The sequence below is a fragment of the Barbatula barbatula genome, assembly GCF_947034865.1.
Source record: "Barbatula barbatula genome assembly, chromosome: 22".
NCBI lineage: Eukaryota > Metazoa > Chordata > Actinopteri > Cypriniformes > Nemacheilidae > Barbatula > Barbatula barbatula.
In genome coordinates, this window is record NC_136785.1 from 11,068,112 (window position 1) to 11,096,108 (window position 27,997).

Consider the following 27,997-nt stretch of genomic DNA (forward strand, 5'->3'; position numbering starts at 1 on the left):
TATTTAAAGTATTTATGTTATCAAATGTATGTTTAATTGAACAAACCGTGAACGTAATAAGATATTCACCAAATTCTTAGCAGTTTCAGTGTTACTCTGGGTTAGAGTGACCCCGCTTAGGCTGGTGGGAACACCAACTCCCGACGCAGAGGGACGCCCATGTTTCTGAGAGCCCACCATTGTCTCCATAGAGTGACTGCGCACACGCATTGCTCGCTGGGCGAATGATATACAGACAGAGGGAATCACGAAAACAGCAGAAATAAATAAATCTATGCTTGATGATAGGTGTGAATCTAAACCTTGATGGACTCCAGTATTCCTCCATGTCCTCCGTTCTCCATCCTCTCTTCATCTGCACTGAGAGGTTGTCCCAGCATCGACTGTGTGTGCTTGTGTAGCTCATTATGAAGGTTATCTAGCAGTTCCGTCCGTGTTCTCTCCTATTACACAAACACAATGATATAAACACACAGAATCACTCCAACAAACACTTGGTCTCAGGCCATGTGAAATTCAGCACCATTTGCAGAATGGTGCTGAATTAAACACGCAGAATTTGTGGGTCGAAGTGGAAGCTTATCATGCATTTTGATCCATATCTACATCAAGACTGTAATGCAGCAATATTGGACGGTCCATTGACTTCCTACCTCAAGCTTGGCAAATCGGTTTGATCTGTAGCACGCCAGCTCTGCATTGATCAGCTTCGTCAGCAAAAACTCTCTGAATTCTGGACCCTGTGATAAAAGACAATGACACGGCAAATAAAACGATGATGCAAGAACGGCGAAAAAAGATTGACCACCTGGGAAACTCCAAATCAAGTATATGATGTAATCAACATTTTCATTTTTTGTAAAAATATCAAAACATCCTCTAAACAAAATACATCTATTTGAGAATACATACTGTAAATCTAAAAAACGATATAACATAACATTAAACTCTGTATATTACCTTATATTTTACTTTGATTACTTCTTAAAATAGTTAAAATGACTACTAAAAATATATTTTGCTTTATAGATGTTTGAATATTTTAAGCTGGAGCCTGTAGTTATGCATCTGTTTACTTTTTTGAAGACAGGTGGATTGGGGAGAGGAGGACCGAACTGTGGCACATCTTCACGCGCTGTGACAGATACCTGCACCGTATAATCAAATATAAATTGAGATGTTTAATTACCATATCATTTCAACACTATGAAGAAATCAGAATTTGAACATTTTCCCTCAATCCCTGTGCAAGTGAATAAGAAATGATTCCATGAAATGAGAACAGACCTTGTAAGTGGTGTCATCTGTGCCAGGGTTCTCCACCTGCACAAGGATGAAGGCGTGGAGGAAATTGGAGGCAATCATGTCAGGTACAAAAGGTGTGGCCTCCTCTTGAAAAACTGCAGCTACGATGTCATTCCCTATGTGCCTCTTTCTCTGGAGCTTTGTTGAGAGAAACAGTCATCATTACTGTAATTAGTTCTAGGGTGACCATTAACCCCCAAACACGAGGGTCGACTCAACCTTTTTTGTTCCTATGGGAGACAATCACTTTATTATAACCTTAGAAAGTACCTGTTGTGTGTCTCCTTCTGTATAGGGCAGTTTAGTGGAGATGTGAAACATGAGTTCCTGCCCCCTAAACACAGTGTAGACAGACTGAGACCCCGTCTGACCGTGAGACACATCCAAACCACCTCGAAACCTGCAGATGAGAGATAGAATATTGATAAAACAACACCACTAGATTACTACATTACTTTGTTCCACTAACATGTGACCATCAAGATTTTATCGTCTTTATTTTGAACAATATAATGTTTTATCCTAATGTTTACAGCCGCAGAACGTTTTTTAGAGACCATTTAAAATGTTCATTTAATCAGCATTTCTAGATGTATTTGGGCCATTTCAGTCCAGTGTCTGTTGAATAAAAAAAAGGAGTGACAGTCATCCAACAGCATGGCAAGACACTGCGAGGATACCACATAAAAAAAGTTCTAAATACATGAACAAATTTGACTGTTGTATTGCTTAAACCTGAATATGAACTTGTTTTCTTTGCAGTATTTTAGGTATGAAAGAATACAGAGCATCTTTTCTGTTATTTTTACACGTTTATCCCGTTTTCATTTTCTGCACAAAAATCCAAATAGAAACAATATGTTTATTTGAAATTTGGGATAAATATTGTAAGTAGTTCACAGAATTGAACAAACATGATCATTGTACTTAAACACAGACCTAGATAGTAAATTCAGAACAACTGAAAATAAGTTTAGAACGGCTGTATGACAAATGCTCAAATCTAAGTCACTTATTTAAATATTTAAAAAGTCTATGCCCTATATGTTTTTAAGATAATCACAGTCGTGTTCGATTACAGGTCCTAACCAATCACATTCAAGTTCTCACATCTCAATATAGTTTTACCCTTTAAAGTCCTGCAGCTCCACACAGTCTCCGAGGACTCGGAGGAACTCAGTGAAGGCTGGTGTCTCCTCACTGTTCCCAAACAACTCCCCCTCTGAGGTCTGCGTACAATAGAGAGAGCAGCATTTAACAAGATGGTTAAAGCGTTTTTACAAAATATTAAAGGAATAGTACACCCCCTGTAAACTGTTCGTTATGTAAACTCTGTATAAATCTATGACCCAATTCTGTCACTACTGAATGTTTTCATTTTGTCATGGTTGCTGAAAATAAATGTGACTGTAAACTCATGAATATTTTATGAGGAAAGCACTACTGTAAATGGTTGGTGATACTGTTTGCAACATTTGCCCTCTACATCTCTAAAACTTTGCCACTGCAATTCAAGGTTAACCTCGCAAAAGCAGTGCTAATCTTGTTTAACCCTGGGTTTAAAGTGGCCTTGAACAGGGTTTAAAGAAACCCAGGGTTACATGCATTGTAAAAAGCCCATTCGAGAACTGCCGATAATGGAAACAGCAGGGAGTGTGATAACAGGAAGTAAGAGATAAAATACCTGAAGCTTCAACATATTGATTTATTTCTTTTGTGATTAAGATCTAAGCAGTTTAATAAACAAGACTTTGTGTCCTTGGGATGCTCAGATATCACACCAACCGTTAATCACAGTGTTTACATGCAGCCAATATACAAGAACATTTGCTCACCTGCCCGAACTTATGGTAGATGACGCCAAACTTATAAGTGTTGTTTAACTCATGCTCATCATAATTCACTATTAACCGAGAACCCTGAAAAAACAGTGTTTAGTCAGAGACATACAATATAAAATCACCTCAAATGCAACATACATTATATGAAACATTTACAGTACATATGGTTTTTGCCAAATTATTTCTGAATGTAGTTATTCTGATGTCTTTATCAGAGATTTGAGTACTTTAACTATGACCACAAAAATTGTTCCGTCCATGCAAAGCTGTTTTATTCTCCAAAAGCATCTCAAAAGAGACACACATATACTACTTTATGAACAGCTACCACAAATGCTAGAGCGCAAAACATGACAGACGTCATTTTGCATAACTGTCATTTGTCTTTCGCACATCAATATCTCGGCCAAAAGCTAAATTGTGTTACTGAAATATGCAAAACTCCTCCTTAATCACAGACTTATTGAGGCATAGAAAACAAATGTGAAGGATCAGCATCATGTGATTACTAAAAATATAAATAATAATGAAATCCATTAATATCAATTAATTCATTTCGGCAAAAAATGGGATAACAATAATGTTAAACTCACCTTCGGGTAAAGCACAGGACTGAATCTCAGAAACATAATGTCCTCACAAAGCAGCTGTAGTGTAGTTTCATCACAAAAAACAAAGTCAAGAAACAGTTACAAGTTGACCAGTTAAGCTATTTTCACTTAATGTTTGTTGCATTTTTGTGCTAACAACTAACCATTTTGAAAGATATGGCTGTACATATAATCTACCAAGCAATCTCCAAATAACAGCCTCTCTGCAAACTCTGCATTACATTGCGACAAGATCACCAAAATGTTTCACACAAACCATTAAGGTTAGACTGGAATGATCAGGGACGTTTAAACAAATAACCGACATTTGGATGCAACCGAAGGATGGTGTGAAGGGCATTGGATGCCCCCATCAAGTTTCTGGTTATCTACTAGGCATCATTTATATTTAATAGCACAACTTTAAGAACAGGCTCCAAATCTCAAAAGATCAATAATAATATAACCTACTCTGGCTGACATATTATACAGGTAGTTATAACAACTTACAATTCAAAAAACACTTCTAGTTCTGTAAAGTTGATAAGACATAAGAACATGAAGCATGCTAGAGTTTTGAATGGTTAAATCTCGTGAACGATCTCTGTCAGTCACAGTCATTACCTTGGCTAACTGAGGGACACTGGGGAGCTCAGTCAAGCCCGCTAAAGAGATCCTGTCATAGATTGTCTTCGATGGAGCCCTAAGTGAGACAGAAGTTTACAGAAAAATACAATCAAACCTTTTAAAATGTGCCAATCATGTAATTACACATGAGGGATTGAAAGGACTATTATTACCTGAGGATGATGTGCAGGTACTCCTGCTCCTTCACCTCTTCGTGTCTGAGGGACAGAACCAGGTTGCCATGGTTACTGGCTGTGCAGTAGAAGTTCAGATGTTCCTGAGACCGACAGATAAGAAAAAAGGTTTCAATTTGGAACGAATCCATTGCTAACATAAAGAGCGCTGACTGCTTATTATTACAGCGATGACAATAATGCTTTTCAATTTAAATGATCATAGAAAGATTTAGCCAAAAGGTTTTGTGTGCAAAATACCATTGATGTAGGGACTGAGGATCTGATAGCAATGTCATGTTTGAAAGCACAAGTGTTTCATAGAGCAGAACAGACCATCAGGTTTAAAAGATTCAACTAACATCAATTCACATATTTTCAATATATACTCTTAAAGAGGTGCTTCATGATGCCATTGGCCGAATGGTTCCATTAAGAACCTTTAACATCTTAGTAGTGGAAAAAAAGTAAAAGTAAAAAATAAACAAACGTTATGTGGCCTAAACGTAACTTCCGGTAGACCTCCGCAAAGAATCAATAACTGTTGAGTAGTTTTAATTTAATACAATACAACTGATATAAACCTAAAATCTTTATATAAATTAATATAAATATATTATGTTATAACCATATACAGACCGGAAGTTAACTTCAGGCCAAGTGCCTGAATTTGACATTCTTTGTATATTTTCTGTACTTTTCTGGTTTTTACTTATTTTATTGGAGTACAATAAAGCATATAAAATGCAACCAAAGGCTCACTTCACCCCTCCAGCACTACGGCAGGTCTCACAGGACAAAGATCTGCACCGGCATACTTTCACACCCTACTACACTCCTACACCCATCAAGAACCCTGCGTTCAGCAAACGAGCTGCGCCTTTTAATGTCTTCTCATAAGGGCACTAAATCCCTTTCCCGCTCATTCTCCTTCACAACTCCTTCCTGGTGGAACATTCTTCCTAATGTGGTCCGGTCAACCACATCTCTCACAACCTTCAAAAAACTACTTAAAACACACCTCGGCGAATACTTGACAGACAAATGAAAAAAAGAAAAAAAAGAAAAACTTACACTAACCCTCTTCACTCAACAGGTAGTGGTCTAGCTTTTGTTGAAACTAGTAACTTTGTCTCAGCACCTATTGTACTATTGCTCTTTGTATGACATATCGCTTATTGCTCCGCAAACTCTTTGTAAGTCGCTTTGGATAAAAGCGTCTGCTAAATGACTAAATGTAAATGTAATTTTCTCTATTGCTCATTCAGCAGTGGCACAAAACACAGGCTCGCACAAATCTACATTTTGTTATTACTTATTTTATGTTTTTTGTCTAACCCAATAAAAAATGAGTTCTCACCCTGCCCAGAAAGTGCTTTCGGTACGCACGAATGGCAAAGTTACTCTCCAGTCTGTACCCAAACTCTCCTGAATTCCCTCCTTCTCCATCTTCCTCATCACAGTAACCATTCTCCCAGTGTGGAATGGAGGCAGGGACCTCGGGATCTTCTATCCAGTAACCTCCAAACTGAGGCATGATGATCTGAGGGTACGGTTCACCCCGCTGTAAAACCTTAAACAAAGCAAACAGACCATTAGAAAGAGACATCTACCCTGTATAATGTTATTGTAAATGTATACAATACAGAAGGATAAACAGCTAAAGCTACATTTTACAGAAATGAAAAGATTCTCTCTGATTTACCTCCTCTATCCGTGGGTATGGAATGTAGTCATCCTGAAGAGGGAAAAAAATGAATCATGAGATAATGATCTAAATGGACATTTTCCTAGCACTTTCAAATGCCCCCGGTGACATGCGAGCAAGCTTGTTAAGTGCCATACGTCTAAAGTTCATGCACACACATGATATGAGACATGACATTCAGTTCAGTTGAAATGAGGAACAACGACACATGCAATGTAGGATGGAAGGGTTGGGTCTTTTGTTATTTGAGTTTCTCATTTATGAAGCATTTTGATTAAATCCAGCGTTTGGTACTGCATGATCACTTTATTTTACTTTACATTATAGAATAAAAGAATAAAAGAAGTCATCGAAACAACAAAATAATAGAACTGACGGTATAGAAACTATAGCAGATACGAGTTACTGTAGTTAAGCCTCGTGCGGCTGCTGTGTTATTCATTATTCTGAGTTCCGAGGAAACAAAAGTGTACCTAGAAGCGCTTTGTCGTTTTTCAGACACGTCTGTATTTTAATTATTAATTTAAAATATATTGTGGATGTAATAGAAGAACACGCAGTCATGCACAGGAGTGACAGCGCTCGTGCTTATCAGAATGAATGGCACCAACATCATATCAAGTTATTCCTTCTACTAAATTATGATTCAGCAGTTGACTGTGACATTCATTGCATGGATTTGTGGCTGTTGTTTTCACTTTGAATTATAAATATTGCTTGTTAATTTGAATAACAATAACGTGTCTTTATTCTGCGTATTCTTTCTTAATTATGTATTTTAGTAATGTATACAGTGTGTTGTGATAAGAGAGTTGCTATGTATTATCCTCATTGGAGGCTGAGACCCCCTAATGTTGAAAACCTAGAATCGCCCCGGCCGCTAAAATCTCCACATTGCACCTATAAGTATAAGCTTTTAAAAAGTGGCAAATTCAGTCAACTGTATCCACATTTTTGGACTAATCATTTCAGTATTTAACACATACAGTGTAATGTATCAAACATCATTCAGGATGTTGAATAGCATCCTCCTGAAACAACCCAACTTTGTTAGAGCGAAATTCTTGTTGTTTTTCCATGCATTCTGACCTTCACTCTTTGTGGGCTTGACCTCAACTCCTCCACCTCAGAAACCTGCTAAAGGGGTCAGGGTCAAAGGTTGCAGGGTTAAAACCTGGAAGAGCCTCCATTTTTTGGTGTAAAAGAGAGGCACAGAATCCATTCCCCGCTGCTCTATGAATGTGCTTATGAAAACTAGACTTACCAATTTACCAGTACAGAGCTGCTAACTCTATTGTTTTAGGTTTATTTATATATTTTTATATTTAAAGTTTTTACCTCCATCTTGTCCAGAGCGTCAAAGAATTGAGTAGACTGTTGAGAGATAAACACAATGATAAATTTATAATAAGGCAATTTACTTCATACTTAGGTCAACAGTAAGCATCTGTTAGGTGTGAATGACACATCCGTGAATGGTGGCTGTGCGGGGTCTTGTAATCCCTTGTGTGTTTTTACAGCAAACAGTACTCACAGTTTAGAGTACTTAGTATAAGAATCTACACCTGGGGTTGCTGAATTTACAGTATTTACTGTAAAAGTCTGTCAGACTTTTATATTCATTTTTATATAAAAACCTTCAGGTTTAACTCTGAAGAATATCATGTGTGCTTTAATGAATGCCACAACCTCCGACCAATCGCACAAATTTGCTTATTTTTATTGCAGACCCAGAAACACTTCAGGTTTTTTACGTCATGACATTTACTTTTTTGAACATCCTGGTTGGCCCTTTAAAGCTTTATGTTTGCAGGTTTAACTTTAATCAGAGTTCAGTTGAACTGTATTTTCCAGAAACTCTCTGAGACTTTGCTTTCCTATGAGGAGCATGTAAATTACCTATCGCATACAGCTGAAGTCATGGTCTACTGAGTAAGCAGGGCACATCCACGCTTACAGATTCTGTTTTTCAGCAAAGACGTTTGTTCGGTGAACAATAATTGCTGCATTTATTGAAGAATAAACAATTTATGAAATCTTGTCCTGAAGCTTGGCTCGTTGCCTTCCTTTGCTTTTTGCAGCTGTAAGCTATTTGAAGCAAATTTCCTTTCATTGCTGATTCATAACAGACACCGAGAGCCAGACGTGGTGCTTACCTTCATGGTGGGAGGGGCAGTTCTTGGAGGAGAGGGTGGGCAGTCTGCCAGGGGCACATTGGAGATGGTCAGACACTCCTGTTTCCTGTAACATAGTGACATCACCACCTTCATTTCATGTTTTTAAGATACAACTACAATGATATCCAGTTGTTAAAAGGATTGTTAACCCCATGTATCATGTATTCATACTCATGTCATTTCAACCCTGTATGACTTTCTTTCTTCTGCAGAATAAAGAATATTATATTTTGAAGACAGTTCGAAGGCAAATTACATTGGTCCCATTGACTTCCATTGTATGGACACAAAACCAATATCTCAAATATCTTCTTGTGTTCCACAGAAAATGGAGTGAAAAGAAATAGAGAATTGTTTATTTTTGAGGGAGCTATTCCTCTAAATGTATTGAAATAGTAGTCTGATAAAAGCTGATAAAAGCTGTTTTATTTCACGACACATGGGGGCCACCATGATGAGATCACATGACCTGCAAATTAGTAAACGCCACTGGTTACATTATTTCTGCTCAGCAAAAACTATCACGTCAATGTATGCAATACAACATGTAATAAGCAAAATAAATTCAACTTAAACTATTTTGAATCGCAGAAATGATAACCTCACTGAAACCCTGACAATGGCTTCAGACTCATTTCACTCCCCTGAAATATACCTCTGCCATTTGACAAATTCAAGATCATCAATAAAATATAGGCAAAGGATGGGCAATCAGTTCTTTAAATGAGCTCTCTGGACAGCAGCCTGACAGGTAGAGGATCTAGAGGCTCATGCTTAATATTAATTTTCCTTCCCTTTTTGCCGTCTTTTTAATAAGTGAGACATAGATAAAGAGACTAAAAGAAAGAGAGAGAAATGTGGACGAGGCTCTATAAATACCAACCCAATCCCTCATGAGCCCCTGTAAATAGATTCCATTAATCCATCAATATACTCATATAAGGGAGTAAAGTGACGTATTGTTCATTACGCTCGATAAAGCAAACAACATCTCTCTCACGTACACAAACACTCACAACACTAGCAGAAAGACCAGATGTCTGCATGCACATTTATACAAAAGGCCTAAAACTTTTATTCAGACTTCAGCTCACATCTAAAAACCACAAAGACTGAAAATATAAAGCACTGAATAAACAGCACAAGATAAACACATCACGACCAAGATAATTATTTTCACACCTATTTATCAGCAAGTCTCCCTCTGTGAGGATGTGAACAGCTTACTGTCAATTTGTTTTCATTGTAGCCAACACTAAACTCTCTTTTTAGAAGGAGATTGTGGGTCATTTCAGATATGTGATGCACTATAATCTTGTACAGTCAAATATTTTGTACTTTTCTTATTTGGAAAAGGAAAATGACGTTCAATGTTTATCTACTAGTCTTGATCATACAGTTATGTCGGTAACTAAAAACCGTTGGTCCCCATTGACTTCTACTGTGTAGACACAAAACCAATGCAAGTCAATGCTGACCAACTGGTTTGAAATGTCTAGAGGGCGCGAATCTATCTACAGTATCTACCTACCTACTTACCTACCTATGTCATTCTTTAAGCAACATCTCTGAACCCCAGCTTGAGAGGAAATATTGAAATATTGCTATATACAAACCTCTTATAACATCAGGATGGTACAGCGAATAAAATGTCAAAAAGAATAAAGCTGGTACTAGAAATCAAGGCTTAAAAACAATTACTTAAAAGATCACTTTTTCTAACTAATATTATTTCTAACGTTTTAAAGTATTCGAAATGCACAGACCTTAGAAGATTTATAGGCCTGTGGTAACTGCAAGTTCTCTAAAACATTCCCCTGGAGTTTCAATTTCTAGTACAAACTTTGTGTCAGAATCCCCAAAACAGATCTGAGAACTGCAGCCGTGCTCTGTGTAGCTGAAGATAAACTCAACAAATGCACATAAACAGTTCTGACCTACACATACAGTACACACATCACATACAGACATACACGACCCACAATGCTGGTCACCCACCACTGGCCATCGGTCTCCGTCAATCTCCGTCTCTCACAACGCTTGCGTGAACGGTGCAGGAGTCCGATGAGAGCGGCGGCAGCACGGACGCCGGCTCTCCGACAGCGTACCCTGGACCTGAACTCAGACATGGCTAAACCTCAGACGTGGACCCGTCATATCACAGCAGCTTGGTCTGAATGTGCATCGTCACTATCTCACTCTCCAGAGATGAGGTGCTGTCCTCTCAGCACAGACTGTGTGTGTGCATGTTTCACCAGCGATACCTCTCATTCTCTCTCTCTCCCCCTCTCTCTCTCGCCCACCCCTCCTCACATGGTATTTCACTTTGACACCTTCTTCTCCATTAGGACGCCTTGATTGCTTAACCTTCGCTGTTCTGTGTCTATGCTGAAAGAAATCGTCCTTTTTCTGCTCAGCTGTGCTGCATTTTTCTCATCATCTCTCGTTGTACATCTCTTTATGATGAAGATAATAAAGCACTTTCTCCTGCGGTATACAAAGACACACAGTATGGATATATTGCTATTCCAGCTCTTTGTCTCCTCCTTTTACTGCAATACATGGATTTCATAGTGTGTGTGTGTGTGTGTGTTTTGTTCCAACATTTTTCTGTTACATCTGTTATATGACTGTCAGTCTTTTCATCTTATACTTTCTTATAGGGTTATCTTCATCAATAGCTCATCATATCACAATAGGAACCAATTCTGGAGGAAAAATACCAAATACTATTTCTCTTGCTTCTGATTGGTCAGTCACAGCGTTTATAAGTGATAAGTGATGTCAAACCTTTTTGCTCTTGATTCTAATATTTTGAATAATGCATTAAAAATGTGGATGTGTGTTGCCCAGTTGTGATTTAAGTGTACATTTTAAAGAGGCTTGTCAAAAAATATGCACAACACAAGCAATATTTTGAGTGAAGGGTCAAGGGAATAAATATGCCATATTATCATTCTGAATGTTTTAAATTGACTATTTATCTGTGTGTGTAGGTAACATTATCATTTTTGTTTCATTCTGTGAACAAGTGACAACATTTCTCTCAAATTCTCTCAAAGATGCAATGTCCGCTGATCTTGAAAGCAAATTCATACTTTTAAACAACACCATACTAATGTTTTGTTGTTGTATTTTAGGATAAAAAATGAATGTATTTTTCCACAACTTCACGTGTCTTTACATTCTCTCAGTCTTAGACATTGATGTCGTGAGGTTTGTTTTTGTTAAAATTCAACAGACACTGGCCTGGAATTGCCACAATACACGCAGAAATTGATTAAAAAATTTAAAGAAGTTGATTAAAGGCAAAACTGTGTGATCTTTGTTTTTTCCACGACTGTATATATACATTTTGTAACAATGACAATCTGACTGCTCGTGATTCCTTTCATATTGCTGGCAGATGTGCACTAACTCAAATCTGTCTCATAATTAACAACAGTATTGTTAAAAATAGAAATGGCATCATCAAATATGTTTTGCATCCATTGTGTTTAAATGTGTGTTGTCTTAATCGACTCCTCTGCCAGCCGGTAATAAATCCAAAGGAGATTTTCAAGGGCTGCATTTATACTCCATGCAATTACAAGGCCATTTCATCATTTAATTTCACCTGCTGCACAAATCCGCTTCTATTTGTGAAGACTTTACCCCGACTGAGAGAGTGTGCATGTGAATGTATTGCTTCCAAAACATCAACAGCATTAAAAGCTACGGGGGATTTTCTAGCTGAAGGCAATTATCACCGTACGCACGGGAAAGCGCCGGTGTGTCCTTCTTTGATGAGGCGTACAGATTCATCAGGATTCATGTGTGTGCAATGACAACAGATTAATGGCAGAAAGACACACACGCCAGCACAAAGGTTTAACAATACACACTGAACTATACAATGCAATGAGCACAAAATGACAAAAAATTGCTTTTCCAATAACAACCGGCAAACACAAAGGATTATCTGTGTGATTTCCAAATTTACACCGACTGACAAGACCGAAACAATGGTGTTATTCAGTAAAAACAAGATAATGTGCTCTGAGATACGTAAGTCAATATCATAGCTGGTGTTAAAAGCAGGAGTAACACGATGTCTTGAGGAAGGTGACAGGCGCTGATGTGGGGAATGGTGAGAGCAGGGAATGTGAGTGGGGGTGGAGATGATATTGACACGTGATCAAATCATAAATTAGACTATTTCACAATATAAGAGACTTCTGGACATCAGTCTGCTGTTATATCGTTTAAACATAAAGGGTATAAATGAAGCAACTTAAAATAAAAAGGGTTTAAAATATTGTTTGAATCGCTTAATGTTTTTTATTGCTTTTCTTCTAGAAATGGTCTGTGAGAGAAGATGCATTTCCTTAAAATAAAGGTTTGCGATTTTCGAAAACATGTTACAAAAATTTGGGACATAAGATACAGTTCAACTTGGTTTGTGGGATGTGGTTATTTTTGGATTTTGTAACATTAATCAAAAATCAATCCAAACGAAATGTAAAACAAACTGCAGAATACGTACACTTTTTTTTTTGCCTTTTAATGTGGACTTGTTGGGACCAAATGCGAACAGAAAGTTTTATGATTTTGGTTATTAGAATGCCTATTTTCACTGCATTAAATGTCAAATACACCAAATGATGGATGCGGGGTAAATCTGGAATATGCACATCGCATTTGTAATAATTGAATGATCATGATTCTTAAAAAAGTGTTGTATAGTCAAGGTTTTCGGTCGCTGCAGATAGCAGAGAGACTGAGATATGAATGTTTGCATGTGATGCGTTGTGTGAAATATAACCAGGCTTCTAGAATGTATGATACTTATATCATTTTCATGTCTATTTTAATAACATTTAAGTTGATTTAATAAACTTAGAGCATTATTATATCAGATGGGGCTGTTCAATTATTGATTGCGATTAACTGCCTCTATAAAAGTTTGTGTTTACATTATGTATGTCTGTGGACTATGCATATTAATTTTGTATTTATAAAACACACGTACATAGATATATGTACGAAAAATATAAAAATTAACAAATGTTTATATATAATTTAAATGATATATCAACATTAATATATACATGTAAATATTTACTAACAATATCGTACAGCTAGTGTAGAGGCATCACCAGAGCTAGATGCCTGTTGTTAACCCAGAGTGCAACCACAACGGAAAATGCACTTGATGCACATACAAGCATACAAGTCCTTTACAACCATTCATTTTAGAGCAAGAGGTGAGGAGCTGTAATAACTTACAGCCGACCGGCAGAAAGATACAGTACATGACCACAGCCAAACACTTAGTATTCAAGACCACCGACGACAGCCTCACACACGCTGGCCCCCTGCTGCTTTAATACCCAAAACACACATATGGGGGGCACATGCAATCACAGATCAGACCCTGCAGACAGTGCATCAGATTTGAGAGCACTTGATACTGAACGCGCAGACACACACATGGACGCATACACATTACAAAATCTACAGGTTTCCGTTTGCCCTTCTCTTCTCAGCAGGGAACCCGCTGAGACTGGCATTTCTTACTAGTTCATACTCGTTCCCCCTCCATTCCTACTACTTCTTTTATGAAAAAAAACCCAGAACAAGTTGTATTAGCTCAGGTACCATGGCTTACAATATAGAACTGACCCAAATGTCTCTCCCCATGTTGTCCTTTCTTCAGGTGTGACCTCTATGACACTGTAGCAAAACACATTCAATTTATCAGCTAGGTAGCCACAGCCACCTGAGTACCACAGAGGACACATTAAGTTTCGTATAACACATCACATATGGTTTAAAGGTCCAGTGTTTGAAATTCAGCTGAATCTAGTGATGAAGTTTAGAATTGCAACAAACAGCTCTCTCCCTCCCCTTTGAAGCCCTTTGGTGGCTGACACAGTACAAAGATGTCGTCGCGTTTTTGTTTCTTTGCAAAAAAAAGATAACATATGTACGAAATGCGCTCTGTAGAGCTGTTTGTCGGTTTAGGGCTACTGTTGAAACAACATGGCAAATTCCATGTGAGGGGACCCACGGTGTATTTTAAATTAATAAAAACATAACGCTTCATTATATACTGAAGACATAGTTAAGTATATTAAATTGCATTTCTGTCAATTTTTACATAATAACATATAACTTTGGTATCAAATGTATGCCTTTGCTTGCAAAAAACTGAATTAGTGAATTGGTATAAAGAAAAACTATAAAGTATAAACATTTCATTGCATAATAATTGATTCAATTGGTAATGCCAACTGATAAGAGACAAATGTGCTTTTTGTCCACAGGTGTAATATTTATGATAGTTATAATGGCATCTATAATGTCATCTAACTGGGCCATGCCAACCAACCAGACACAATCTGTGCACAAACGTACCTTTTTTTGGTAAGTGACTCACTTCTAGTGTGACTTCTGTGACACTTTTGCCATTAAAATGTTGAAAAAGTGTTTAATTTATTGCAGAGCTCCATCCATTCAGCACATGCTGTTCCTGCACACCTCTTCTGTTAACTCTCCTCCTGACCTTTTAGCAGTTTTCACCTCTCTGTTGAACAGAAAACGTCCCTCACTGCTCTGTTGCGCACCGTTTAGCTTGATCTGTATCCGAGAGGCAAGAAATACGTCCGTCCACAAAAACAAATCCTATAAATCTGTTCGCATCGCACCTGAAGGCAGATGATCTGAAATGTTAGCATTCATTTGGATTGGGTTGATGTCAAATTTAGACACATCAAAAGTACAACAACACCAAGACCCTGAAAAGATATCAAGAAGTAAAAGAAGAAAGACGGAACCCGTGAAGGTGGCTGGGTGTGGAAGATAATAGACTAAAAATGTCACTGAACAGGGAATTATGCGCAACAGTAGCCCCTGATATATTACTGCACGTCGCACAATGGCGTCTAATTGAAATGCTGTTCATCTGCTGTCTGTCTTTGACACGTGTGTGTGTTTGTGTGTGGTTCTGTATGCTCGACTGCACATCCTTCTGTCAGGAATGAACAATGTGTAGTCTGATTTCCACGACACTTGATTTCAATGCTTCAGTGACATACACAAAGAGTAAAAGTCTGTTCACATGCAGCTGCACCTTTTCCTTTGAAGCTCAAGTCAATTTAATTCAGTGCCTAGACAAGTAAGATTTTTATGGTCCTTTCAATACATCCGAACAGTTCTAATCACTCCAGGATATCACAGATACAGATTGTGTGAATGTATGGCCCTCTAGTGGTTATATGCATCAATATAACAAGGTGCTTTAAAAAAGTGAATTTGGTTGGATGATGCACATAAAACCTATTAATTTGTATTTAATTTGCATGGAAAAGTAAAAGTTTAGCATGCAGTTCTGTACTCCCTTGAAATTAATTCTCTGGACTCCGTCCCTTCACCCCACTTATGGTTAGTATATGTTTTGGAGACTATCAAAATAAACTGTTAGCAGATATTAAGCATATTATTACTCTGATGACTGGTAGTTGAGAAGAAGTTACTGTTGCTGCCGCTCACTCATTTAAATAATTTTACTTGTATGTTTTTAATTTTGATGTATGTAACTTTTTTATCTGATGTATGACTTGCACATGTGTAGGGGGATAGAGTAACTTAAGTGTAAATAACTTTCTTACAGTAAATAAAGGTTAAAGTGATGCATATCTGCAGAAAATAGAGATTCTAAGCATTCAATCAGTAACACAAATGGAGGTTTTGTTCTACTACAGACCTTTAAGATTAAAGTAATATCTTGATGACGTCATTCGCTTAAGTTGTTAAAGTTACTTATCGTTAAAACAAGAATTATTTATATTTAAGTTATGTTCCTTTTCGGTTTTTGCCACTAGGATAATAAAAAAGATAATGATAAATGTGTGCCAATACATTTGAGAGATCTTCAAAAATTGTTTTAGACCTCTAGAAGATTATTTATACTATTATTATTTAGTTTGTCTTTTTTAAATATCCAGTTCTATTTTTTTGTGTTGGGGAAAATGCTTGTTTAAAGGTGATTGGTCAGATAATGTGGTTGGCCAGTGGTTCTGTGAGGAGGAGGGCAGGGATGAGTAGAAGAGGATCCAAATGCTGCAAAAAGGTTTATTGATAAAACAAAACAAAGATAACTAAACCTGACTAGAACCAAGAACACAGAAGCAACAAAAGACAGTGAACAACAAAAGACAAATTTAACACATGGGCATAATTACAAGTACAAATGAACAACAGGTGTGAAATAATCAGTGTAACCTTTTAAACAAATAAGGAAACCAAGGCAAACAGGAACTAAACACAGTAAGAGAATAGAAAGCACAGTATCAAAAAACATAGAACCAAGATTGTGACAGGTTCCCAAGTTAGATGTAATTAATTACAAATATATATATATATATATAAAAATATATATATATAAATATATATATATATATATGTATGTATATATATATATTATAAAATGTTAGATAGAATAATTAAAATATTAAACTGTTATGTAATAAAGAGCATTTCTGAGTGCAGTCCTTTTTCATTAATGCAGCCTTGCAACAGTGTTTCATGCATTCTGACTTCTTTACAATGTGAAACGTATTGTCTTCTCATGCTTGACATAGTCCACTTGTCAAAAAAACGACTTGTGTATTTCTGTGTGAACGACTAGTATTTCTGTGCTCGATTCACTCCCCCAGCGTTTCGGAAAGTTTTTTTCAAACATGAAAATCTGTTTCGTAACAACTTTTCTTAGTCCCTTATTGGACAATTCTCCCGGAAACGCCCACTCGTCAACCAAGAAGAGTGGGAGGAGCATGTCACTTTCACTTGTGTGCAGGAGAGATAGAGAGCGAGAGAGAGAGAGAGAGAGAGAGAGAGAGAGAGAGAGGGCACTACGATCACAGAGTTCAGCTGTGTTTGTTTGTTCACTGCATTTGGGTGATGAATGTTATATAAACGGTGGCTATAACGCTGGATTTGGAGATCGTTTGAAACTGATAGATGGAGCGGTTCCGGCGCTAAAAGATGCCGGACATGAACCGCACGTGGTAAGTGAAACTAATTTCTGTGTTTTGTTGGCAATGTGTGCGCACATGCTTTAGTTCCGCCCCCACACGCGCCGCATGTTTGCGGAAATAATCGTACAGCTGTATCTGTCTTTTATAAAAGTGATCAATCTAAAGACTCTACGGATATTTGAAGGGTAGGATACTATTCTGCAAGTACTCAAGATTAACATGAATTATGGCCGCTTTTAACACTGCGAAAAACTTTGCCAATGCCTCTCTTGAAATTACCTTCCGGTGTGTAATTTTTTGGAGGATCTATTGACTGAAATGCAATATAATATACATAACTATGTCTTTAGAGGTGTATAAAGACCTTACATAATGAAGTGTTATGTTTTTATTGCCTTAGAATGAGCTATTTCTATCATAGTCCCCTTGCCATGTTGTTTCTAGAGTAGCCCTAAACGGACAAACTGCTACAGAGCGTGTTTCGTAAATATCTATTTCGGCAAAGAAGCAAAAACACAATGACATATTTATCCTGTGAGAGCCACCATAGTGCTTCAAAAGGGAGGGGAGGAGTGAGCCGTCGGTTGCAATTCACAACCTCACCACTAGATCCTGCTTAATTCTCCACATTGCTCCTTGAAAACAATAAAGTGACATGCAAGTAATAAACACTCTACTGCTAGTTTACTTCCTACTACTTGTACTAGTTTGAAAAGACCAGGTCAGACAAGTGTAAATGTAGATGTTTAGGCTGGTTTATGTTTTTAGTGTTAGTTTGGGTTTTTGCTGTTTGATCAACAGCCAAAAGTTCACCAAAAAAAGTCTACAGCACGGTCTCCGGTGAGGCTGGTCAACAGCAAGTCATTCTAGTTAATCTGGTTAAAAAGTCTGGTGGGGACAACCATTTGAAACAAAAAATATGTTGGTGACCAATTACGCAGATCTTTCCAGCAGGGAAGATGTTTGGGTTCAGTCTAATTTCTTTTCTGCAGTTATAAGACAATTACACAACATGACAATTAGATTTCACAGCAGGAGCTGTTATTATGGCTGTTCCAATTTCCAATAGCGATTTCAATCATAGTTGTATTTAGCCTACCTGCTGTCAGCGTAAAGCAATGTCACTGTTAATAAGGCCATCTGAAACGGTGATGTATATGGAACGGAGATTTAAAGGTGAATAAAATGATAGAAATATGTACTAAACCATGACATCACAGAACATTGAAAATAAACAGAAAATAAACTTGTAGCCTCATGTTCAAGCGGTGTGGTTGAATAACAATTTTCTTTTATGAGAAGATCTCAGACTCCCAGCTACGCATTTATTTTTCATCAGAGGAGAGTGTTGCTCTTAGCTGGCTCCTGTGGTGAATGATGGAGAGATAGAAGGACAGCGAGAGGTAGACAGGGAAAGAGCAATGATGTGGAAGAAGCTCGGACTGTCCTCTACACTCAAAAGATAAATGAGTGAGAAGGGGAATAACAGTGAAGATGAGCACAGCTTGAACACCGGGAGCTCAGAGTTCAGCCGAGCAAGAGTTTTACATTATAATATAAAAAATATAAAAGCCCACTTAATATAATGATAAGTGTAATGAAGTGAAAATCATGAATTTCGTATTGAACATCGTACATAACTTTTGTTAATTATGCTCCATAAATAGTATAACTATTAACTACTAACTGCTGTCACACCATAGGACACATTTAGCATCCAAGCTTCATCAAAAGTGTTTACTAAAAAGGGAAAAAGGAAACAAAAAAGGATTTCTTCTAGTCTGCAAATGCATCAAATGTACAGATTTAGAAACGTTTGGACACGTGATAAAACCAAAAGGAAGAAAATGCTGGTTTGGATTTGCAGAGAGAATCAGAGCGTGTGACAAGCTTTACGGTGAGTAGCAGATTATCCCTCCATCACTGGAAGCGGAGCTGAATGACACCCAAGGAAAACGCAGAACACCAGCAGTGAGCCACTTACTACCTTCAAATGAAACTGCTACGATATTCTGTCAGTCAATGTAATATGTAGATTATCCTCTCTCGACACAAAAGGTGAACCAAACTCGAAAATATCACCCACCGCCTGTTCTCAGATATATTTTATATTGAACAAACAGTTTGTGTGATGAAACTCAGATCCTGTTTATCAGTGCGAAACAGACAATTTACCAGACAGCAGTGAACCTTCTACACTCAAGAAACAATCCAGACATTTGATCAACTATTCTGAACTATAAAAACAGAAAAACAGAAAATTGTATGGATTTATTTTCATTATGACAATCGTGCACCAACTATCATAACAATGAGCAAAACCTGAATTGCATTTAAAGAGGAGCTGAACTCACCAAAGTCTACGAGGCATTTTCATGCACTGCTGGTATCGTCCAGATCTTCTCTAGGTACTGAATAAAAAGTCTGCAGTTGTAATTCACAGCTGAATTAATGGGCAGAGAGAGACACACTGCTGATGGCACAACAACACTCTCAGGGTTTGGATGCTCCACAAGTACAATGCATTTCACTTTATCATGAGAGAGAGAGAGAGAGAGAGAGAGAGAGAGAGGGGGGAGGCGGGGGCTGAAATCCTCACAGACACCCCAGTAGCCCTGTTGGCTTTTATAATGCAAACAAACACACACACCACCAGGTTTAATGACTGGGGTAACAGCAATAAACGGACTGATGTCTGTAACACACATCACACAAAACCACTGTGAGCTTATAAAGGTTGAACATTTTACATACTTTCAAAATTTCACAAAAATCATGGATCATGAGATAAACTTACATCAAGAAACACAGTCAATAACACATTTTCACCGCGGCACACGCTGAGGTTAATTCACGTGTCAAGTAATTTTACACGTGTGTGTATTAATATAACATGATTGACAGGCATGTTAACACAGACCTTAATAAATCTACCAATCTTCCCTTCAAGACTTGCTTCAAGGTGGGCAGAGCAACACTTATTATTCTGGCACACCGTGTGTGACCTCCACATGTTGCCATATGTGTTATAGCATACGGCCAATAGATGACTTCCACAGATCTTGCTTATGTCTTTTCACTCATGCCTGACCTGATTTGTGTCATTTTGCTCATGTAGAAGAAATACGTTTACTGGTTCTTGTTACAACTGCATGTTTTTGAGATGTGATGCATGCAAACACAAGCAAGAAAACACATGGTGGTCTACGTTACGTAAGTGCAACTTTGCCAGTCATGCCAGTCTTTGAGGCGTGAAATGTGTGTGTACATGTGCGCACAAACACGCGCTTTCGTTCGTCCACACCCTTACAAGCGGGTATAAACAGTGGGTGACTGGTGTTACGTGGAGATCCCACCTGTTACCTTTCCATCTGAATGCTAGCGTGATGCGGCATCTTTTTAGATCGTATACACAGTCATATTGCAATAGGTTTTCAAAGTCAGTCCTAAAAGCAATAGGTTTTGGGAAACAAAATGGCTAGACCAGAACAAAACCAGCATCAACTTACCGAAACCATCTTTTTTTGTCAAATCATGAATCTAAGAAAGAAAAACATCCCCAAATGCTGTTTACCTTCAAATCAGGCCTGGTCAAAATCTTTACAAAACACCAAAATTACACCAAAATTAGTTGCATTTATGCCATTTTTCATTATATTTAAATAATTTCATTTGATTATATTTTAACTATATTATAATAATTTACAGCGATAAAGTATTATATAAGTTACTCTTTATTATATTAAAACATTATTATATTATAGATATTATAATTATAAATATTACAATTTTACCGTAAATAGTATAATAAATTATATAGAATAAATATTTTAATTATTTATTATTAAAATTAATAATTAGAAATATACTTTTTAGAAAAATATTAATTAAAAAATATTTTTATTGCATTAATTATTTTAATTATAATATTCTGATAATGCATTTTAATGTTTTATTATATGAGTCATTTATGGAAATCAAGTTAAGATAAACTACAGAATTCCACAGATGAGATGATTTACAGACATCAAGAGTCCCTAGTTTTCACCCTGCCTATGGGATTTCTAAAAATAGATACGAGCCCTTCGCCCTTCTCACAGGCACACAAACACAATCAAAATATAAATGAGGCTCTTCTTTCATCAATTCACATCAAAGCAAGGCATGAATCAGCCTTATGAAGGCCGATATCAGAACCAGCACACACAAGATCATTTCCATGTGTATGATCTGTTGTCACGACCCTATTCAGGGTTATGCAGCGATACACCGAGCGGACACTCTGATGCTCTCAACAACTCATCCACTTCATCACAATGCATAAAAGTACAGCGTCTCTGTGTGTGTGCTTATGAGGAAATTATAATGCTGGAGTTGTACATGTGCCTATGAATAAGCATGACATTAAACGAGCAGATGGATAAGTAGGTGGAGGATGAATCTGAAAATTTGGCAGGAAGGACTACAAGGGTTATATGGATCTCTGTGGTATTGAATCAACAGCACCACAGAAAGAGAAATCATGTGTTTTCTGTGTGTAAGGGCTGTAAATCTTTCAAAAAGACCAAGAACTGTTATTGTATTTCGTAACTGGTTATCCATATATCATCATGTACAACTGTTTTTGCATCACACTTCCGTTTGTTATATTAAAGTCACCATGAAATCGAGAATAATGTATTTATTTATTTGCACTGTTTATTATAAACAATTTCTGAGTGCAGGCCTTTAGGGTTTTACAATTCATGTACCCCAAATCTTTACGTAATAAAAAATCTGAAAATGCGCTTCCGCCCTCTAGTGGCAAATATTAATATCTTATGACGTCACTTTGACGGCTTCGAAAGAAAATCAACTGTCAGACAGCTGCATTCTTCAGAATACAGAAGTTAAGATGATTTCAATTTTACGTTCACGGGAACTTAAAGGTCCAATGTGTGATATTTAGGAGGATCTATTGACTGAAATGCTGTCATTTAACTAGGCTCATCAGCTATCACACCGTCCAGCACAGCCACAAACCTGTGGGTGGTAATTAATGATCAGCTTAACCTCTCACGTCATGTTGCCCGCACCACCCGGTCCTGTAGATTCATCCTCTACAACATTAAGAAAATTAGACCTTTCCTATCAGAGCACTCTACGCAAGTCCTAGTCCAGGCTCTTGTCCTGTCCAAACTGGATTATTGCAATGCGCTTCTGGCTGGACTTCCGGCTTGCACAATCAAACCTCTCCAGATGATCCAGAATGCGGCGGCAAGAGTGGTCTTCAATGAACCGAAGAGAGCGCATGGAACTCCGCTCTTCATCAGGTTACACTGGCTCCCTGTTGCCGCCCGCATAAAGTTCAAAGCTATGCTCCTGGCCTACAAGACCACCACCGGGTCCGCACCATCGTATCTCCACTCGCAAATGGAGATCTATGTTCCTGCCAGATCCCTGCGGTCTGCAAATGAACAACGATTAGTGGTACCATCCCAAAAAGGAAGAAAGTCACTCTCCCGTACCTTCTCTGGATCTGTTCCACATTGGTGGAATGATCTACCAGCTGCTACAAGATCAGCAGACTCTGTCGCCATCTTTAAAAAACGCCTGAAAACGCATCTCTTCCGTTAACATGTAGCTGATTGATTTTAGACTCTAATTCTTTTCTATCTTCTTATTAAAGAAAATTATAATGAAATAAAAAAGTTGTACTAACCTCACTAGTCTTAGCTTTGTATACTGTGCTAGGCTTTAATGGACTAGTTTTGATACACTTATGTATTTTGTTGCCTATGTTGTTATAATTGCTTCCAATGTTTCCTCATCTGTAAGCCGCTTTTGGATAAAAGCGTCTGCTAAATGACTAAATGTGAATGTAAATGCAATATAATATGCATAACTTTGTCTTCAGATGTGTATAAAGACCCTAAATAATGAAGCGTTATGTTTTTATTACCTTAGAACAAGCTATTATTATATTATCTACATACACTGCTTATTAATTAAAAAACTGGTCTCTAACAGTGACCAAAAACTTAACACAAAAACATGCTGTTTTCTCACAGAAACTAACCATTTTCTGGGAGAGGAAGGGAAGAGAGACAGCACTCACCGAGCTCGAGGGGCACTAATGGTAGACTTGTCAAGCCTGCATTTGAAGAGAAAAGACAAGAAAGCATTTCAGATCAAGGAACAAATGTTGATGGCTGTAATTTGCATCTCTAAACCTGTCAGCTGACCTGGCAGGGCATGAGGGCTAGAAAGGGGTAAAACAGGCATGTCTGCCGTATGATTTTGTTGTTGGTGCATTTTGCTGAGTTTAATACCTAATAAATGCTGACATGCAGTAAAGGTCACCAAAACTGACTCTTCACACTATCACATCATAACACACCACACCACACAAACACAAACACATACACATAGAACATAACAGGGTTGACTGTGGGGAAGGGTGTAGCCATTTATTTTTATCAAACATGTTTTTGATATTTGACACACACACAGTTTCCTTTCAGGGTTTGGGGTAGTTGTGAGCAGGGATGGTATGGGAAACAAATGATGAAGCAAATGATATTTCTCACTATACACAGCAATAAAGTATGACTACTCAATAAATTGTCAGAACTTCAGCTGCACATCACAAGTTACTCAATTTGAAGTCAACATCTTGTGTGTGTGTGTGTGTGTGTGTGTGTGTGTGTACAGCAGTATCATTATTAAACGTGTGGTGTGATGGTGATTGGGTGTGGTGGGGATGTGGTAGTTATGAGAGAGGAAGGGTGTGTGCATGTGTGTGTCTGTATGCGCACATGTGAAATTTCCCACAGTACAAATCTAACACAGGTCCTTCATTAAGTCACCATTAGTGAAAAAGTTCCAGCATGTGAATTATGAATAGCTAGTGATTGTGCCAATTCATTATTGCATGATTTTCAATTAAAAAATGTATAAATAAACTAACCAAATATTTTCTTAGCAAACATAAAGCAATACAATACATATCTAATTTAGTTATTGGCCAGCATTGATAGTAGGAAAAATTACAATGGTAGTCAAAACTACCCCAGAACTGTTTGCTTTCCTACATTCTTCAAAATATCTTATTTTGTGTTTAACAGAACAAAGATTTTATCAAGCAAATTTTCCTACTATGGTAGTCAATGGTGGGCAAGAACTGTTTGGTCACAATCGTTCTTCCAAATATCTTTCACTGTGTTTATCAGAACAAAGAAATGTATACAGATTTAGAACTTGATGGTGAGTAAATGAAGACAGTGTGACACTTTGTGTGAACTGTTCCTTTAAGTGGGAAATCTATTAATTCACAAAACATACACAGTTAAAAGCCAAAGATAAACCTAAACTAGACTTTCAATTTACTGGTGAACCCAAAATAAATCGTCATCTTAAATCTATCCCTCTCAGGTCCTGTCAACACAAAGACAGGTATTTTCGGTTTGCCCATTCGTCCACATGCAAACGCAGTACTTGGTCACTGAAACCGAACCTTTTTGAAAAATCCTGCCAGGGTGAAGATTTTTTGAAACTCTGGTTTCAGTGTTGTTGTGTGGACAGTGAAACCTGAGATTTGGCGTATGACGTAGAAACGTGTGCCACTATCTCCTTTGGTTGACATCAGAGTCCAGGCTTCTGATTGGCCAACACATTTACATTTACATTTATTCATTTGGCAGACGCTTTTATCCAAAGCGACTTACAAGTAGTTTTATACAGTGGCACATTACTGCAGAGCAATCAGGGGTAAGGTGTCTTGCTCAAGGGCACTTCAGTCATGACCTGCTGGCACTGAGATTAGAACCGGCAACCTTCTGATCACAAGCCCAACACTCTAACCATTAGGCCACAGCTGACCCCAACACAACATTATGGTTAGGGTTGTATTGCAACCCGTTGGTTTGGCGTGCTTTTGACAGCTCTTTATAGCAGGTTTTTGCGTATTCGTGTGGATGTGGGGTTTTTTAAACAAGGAAGGAAAAACTCAGTTTAAAAAAATCCCTTTGTACTTTTGGACTAGGCCTCAGATTCTAAACGTTACTGAACCTAACCCTTAAAGGGACAGTTCACCCAAAAATAAAAATTTGGACATCATTTATTCACTCTCATGTGGTTCCAAACCTGTAAGTGACTCTTTCTTCTGCAGAACACAAAATAAGATCATTTGAGAAATGTCTCAGGAAGATAATTGGGGCCAGTGTTGTTTGGTTTACATTCTTCAAAATATTTTCTTTTGTGTTCTGCAGAAGAAAGAAAGTCATATAGGTTTGTAATGACATGAGGGTGAATAAAGGAATAAAGGGTGAATCATTTTTTGGGTCAAACTTCAATTTAAAGCTAACTAGCCTTAACCCTCAACAATTTTGACATCATGCGAGTGGCACGGCAAAAGCCAAATGGTACAGAATATCGGATTATAATGTGTACTATAGTAGGGTGACCATACGTGCCGTTTTTCCCTAGTTAGGTTTACACACTGTTCACATCGCACGTAAGAGCCAAGATTCAATAGACTTTCGTCACATCGTGCCGCTCCCGTGCGGTGTACACAGGGTGTAAACCTAACCATCAACCTAATTCTCAGCCAAAATCTAAAGCAGCAAGTCTAAGCAGCACAGTACAAAGCTAAATCTACAGGCAACTTTAGCATGCTGTCATCACACTAACATGCACATGAAAAATCACAAAAATGGCCAAATGGCAATAAAAAAGAAAAAGCCATTGTGCTGTCACGTATAAAAGAAGAAAGGCAAGACAAAACGAGAGTGCTAAAAGCTGTAAAAGCTCCTGCAGACAGCTGAAAGACTTTCAGGCACATCATAAATAAATAATTCTCTTCATCTGACAACTCATAACCGTCGCCTCATTATTTCCCTGTTTGGTGACACAGAAGCATGCACATACACAATCAAAATATATTTATAAGCATTCACACTGCTTCACACCTGAACAAAATCACAAATCCACACCTGACCTATTCAATTGTTAGATCATGGTTTCACAAGGGAAGCGAGAAGGGAAATGTGAAGCGCAGAGCACTCAAGCAGTATAACAGGGTGGAATCACGATAATGTGCACTCAGACGGGGCTGTAACCTCTTTTAAATCTTTTAACATTGTGGACAATATTCAGCATGATCGTATAGAATATCCGACAGCTCTAATCTCTGGAAAAACTGAATTAAGATGGTTTTGCTTTTATAGGAATCATTATTCATCTCACACTCTTGTCATTTCAAACCTGTATGATTTTCTTAGAAGAAATTTAGAAGGACACTGATAACCAAAAAATGGCAGTACCGATTGATTCACATTGGCTTTGTGTCTACAGAAGTCAATGGGTACCACCATTGTTCAGTTACCAACAATCTTCAAAATATCTTCTTTTGTGTTGTGCAGAATAAAGTACATCATACAGCTTCGAAATGACAAGAGGGCATGGAAATGATGGTAGGTTCTTAATGTTTGAGTAAACTATTACTGCAGGTCATATTTAACATTTGCCATATTCATAGTTTGTTTATTACCATTAGCATGCTGAGAAAATAACTTTAAGGAGAGTTTTAACAAGAAATTGTGCGACCGAAGAATAATAGAGAACAAAGGAAGAGGAAAACAAATTTAGGTCGGTTTTGAATACACATGACAGTATGAAATACAAGTGATGGTCTGTCTTTTCAAATAAGATCTTGATTTTTGCATTCAAAGGTCATAAAAAGATTCTTTACTCACGTAGGACGGCACCATTAAATTCCACTGTGGTACTGTATGACACATCCTCTAGGTTTACATAAAATACAGGTGGAAATTCAAGCTAATATGTTTTACTGTTGAACTGTCAAAGCATATGAACTTTTGTATGATTGCAACTACAGGTACATGGAGCATGCAAAGCACTGACGTGCAACTACAGTTTTGGATGTTCAAGTGTTGTCTTAATACACAAACACCAATGATGCTTCAACTATTACAAAACTCCTATTATAATCTGCCCCAGATTCAAACTATTACAAATCAATAAACTATATTGCTGATAAAAAATGACACTTGACACCGTAGATAAATGCATATTCAATAAATAAATAAACAGCACATGCTGCCAACCATCAATACAGTAGCATGCATAAAGCATCTCACACACAGGGCATCATCCAGACATTTGACACACAGCTGACAGCTGATGCTGTTCCACATGAGCAACGTACCATCCAAATCCACCGAAGGACACACTTCTCTTCCTCCTCAGCATTGTTCCTCTTCTTCGCTTCTAACTGTAATTCTTGCACGGTTCACAACAATCGCTCTTTCTCTCTCTCTCTCTCTCTCTCTCTCTCTCTCTCAGTCTCTTTTGTATTGTCCCTCTGAACGACTCACTGTGCTTGTGTGTTGTACTCTCACAATCATTTGCTGAATCTCTGGTTTCCTCACTCTCTCTGAAATTATTTCATTCTCCACCCCTTTTTCTCACTCTGTGTGACAGTTTTGGGTTTCCACACCTGCTATGTCACTCCCGCTCACTTCAGTGCTCAACTCTACACACGCACAGAGTAGAAG

The 27,997-nt window shown here is 37.7% G+C and overlaps 1 protein-coding gene across 10 annotated transcripts in view; it reads right to left on the minus strand.

Moving 5' to 3' along the window:
* The window catches only part of rap1gap2b (RAP1 GTPase activating protein 2b), a 32,641-nt gene extending 4,664 nt beyond the window's left edge, over positions 1-27,977 (minus strand). For 3 of the 10 annotated variants that reach the window (XR_013788257.1, XM_079486720.1, XM_079486718.1), the window contains exons 1-18: positions 27,649-27,859; positions 23,539-23,574; positions 8,401-8,485; positions 7,583-7,618; positions 7,334-7,381; positions 6,242-6,274; positions 5,897-6,109; positions 4,537-4,640; positions 4,361-4,439; positions 3,740-3,793; positions 3,141-3,224; positions 2,434-2,534; positions 1,576-1,705; positions 1,288-1,443; positions 1,077-1,148; positions 654-740; positions 303-443; positions 70-216 (exon numbers count right to left, since the gene is read on the minus strand). Coding sequence is in view for 9 of the 10 variants with exons in the window: in XM_079486720.1 (XP_079342846.1) it covers positions 70-216; positions 303-443; positions 654-740; positions 1,077-1,148; positions 1,288-1,443; positions 1,576-1,705; positions 2,434-2,534; positions 3,141-3,224; positions 3,740-3,793; positions 4,361-4,439; positions 4,537-4,640; positions 5,897-6,109; positions 6,242-6,274; positions 7,334-7,381; positions 7,583-7,618; positions 8,401-8,485; positions 23,539-23,574; positions 27,649-27,692 (1,650 nt within the window). In the remaining variant the exon portion in view is untranslated. Of the gene's footprint in view, positions 1-69; positions 217-302; positions 444-653; positions 741-1,076; positions 1,149-1,287; positions 1,444-1,575; positions 1,706-2,433; positions 2,535-3,140; positions 3,225-3,739; positions 3,794-4,360; positions 4,440-4,536; positions 4,641-5,896; positions 6,110-6,241; positions 6,275-7,333; positions 7,382-7,582; positions 7,619-8,400; positions 8,486-23,538; positions 23,575-27,175; positions 27,300-27,648 lie in introns of those variants that run through there. The other 7 variants (XM_079486717.1, XM_079486724.1, XM_079486721.1 and 4 more) reach the window with 7 other exon arrangements.
* Between the last annotated feature and the right edge of the window lie 20 nt (positions 27,978-27,997).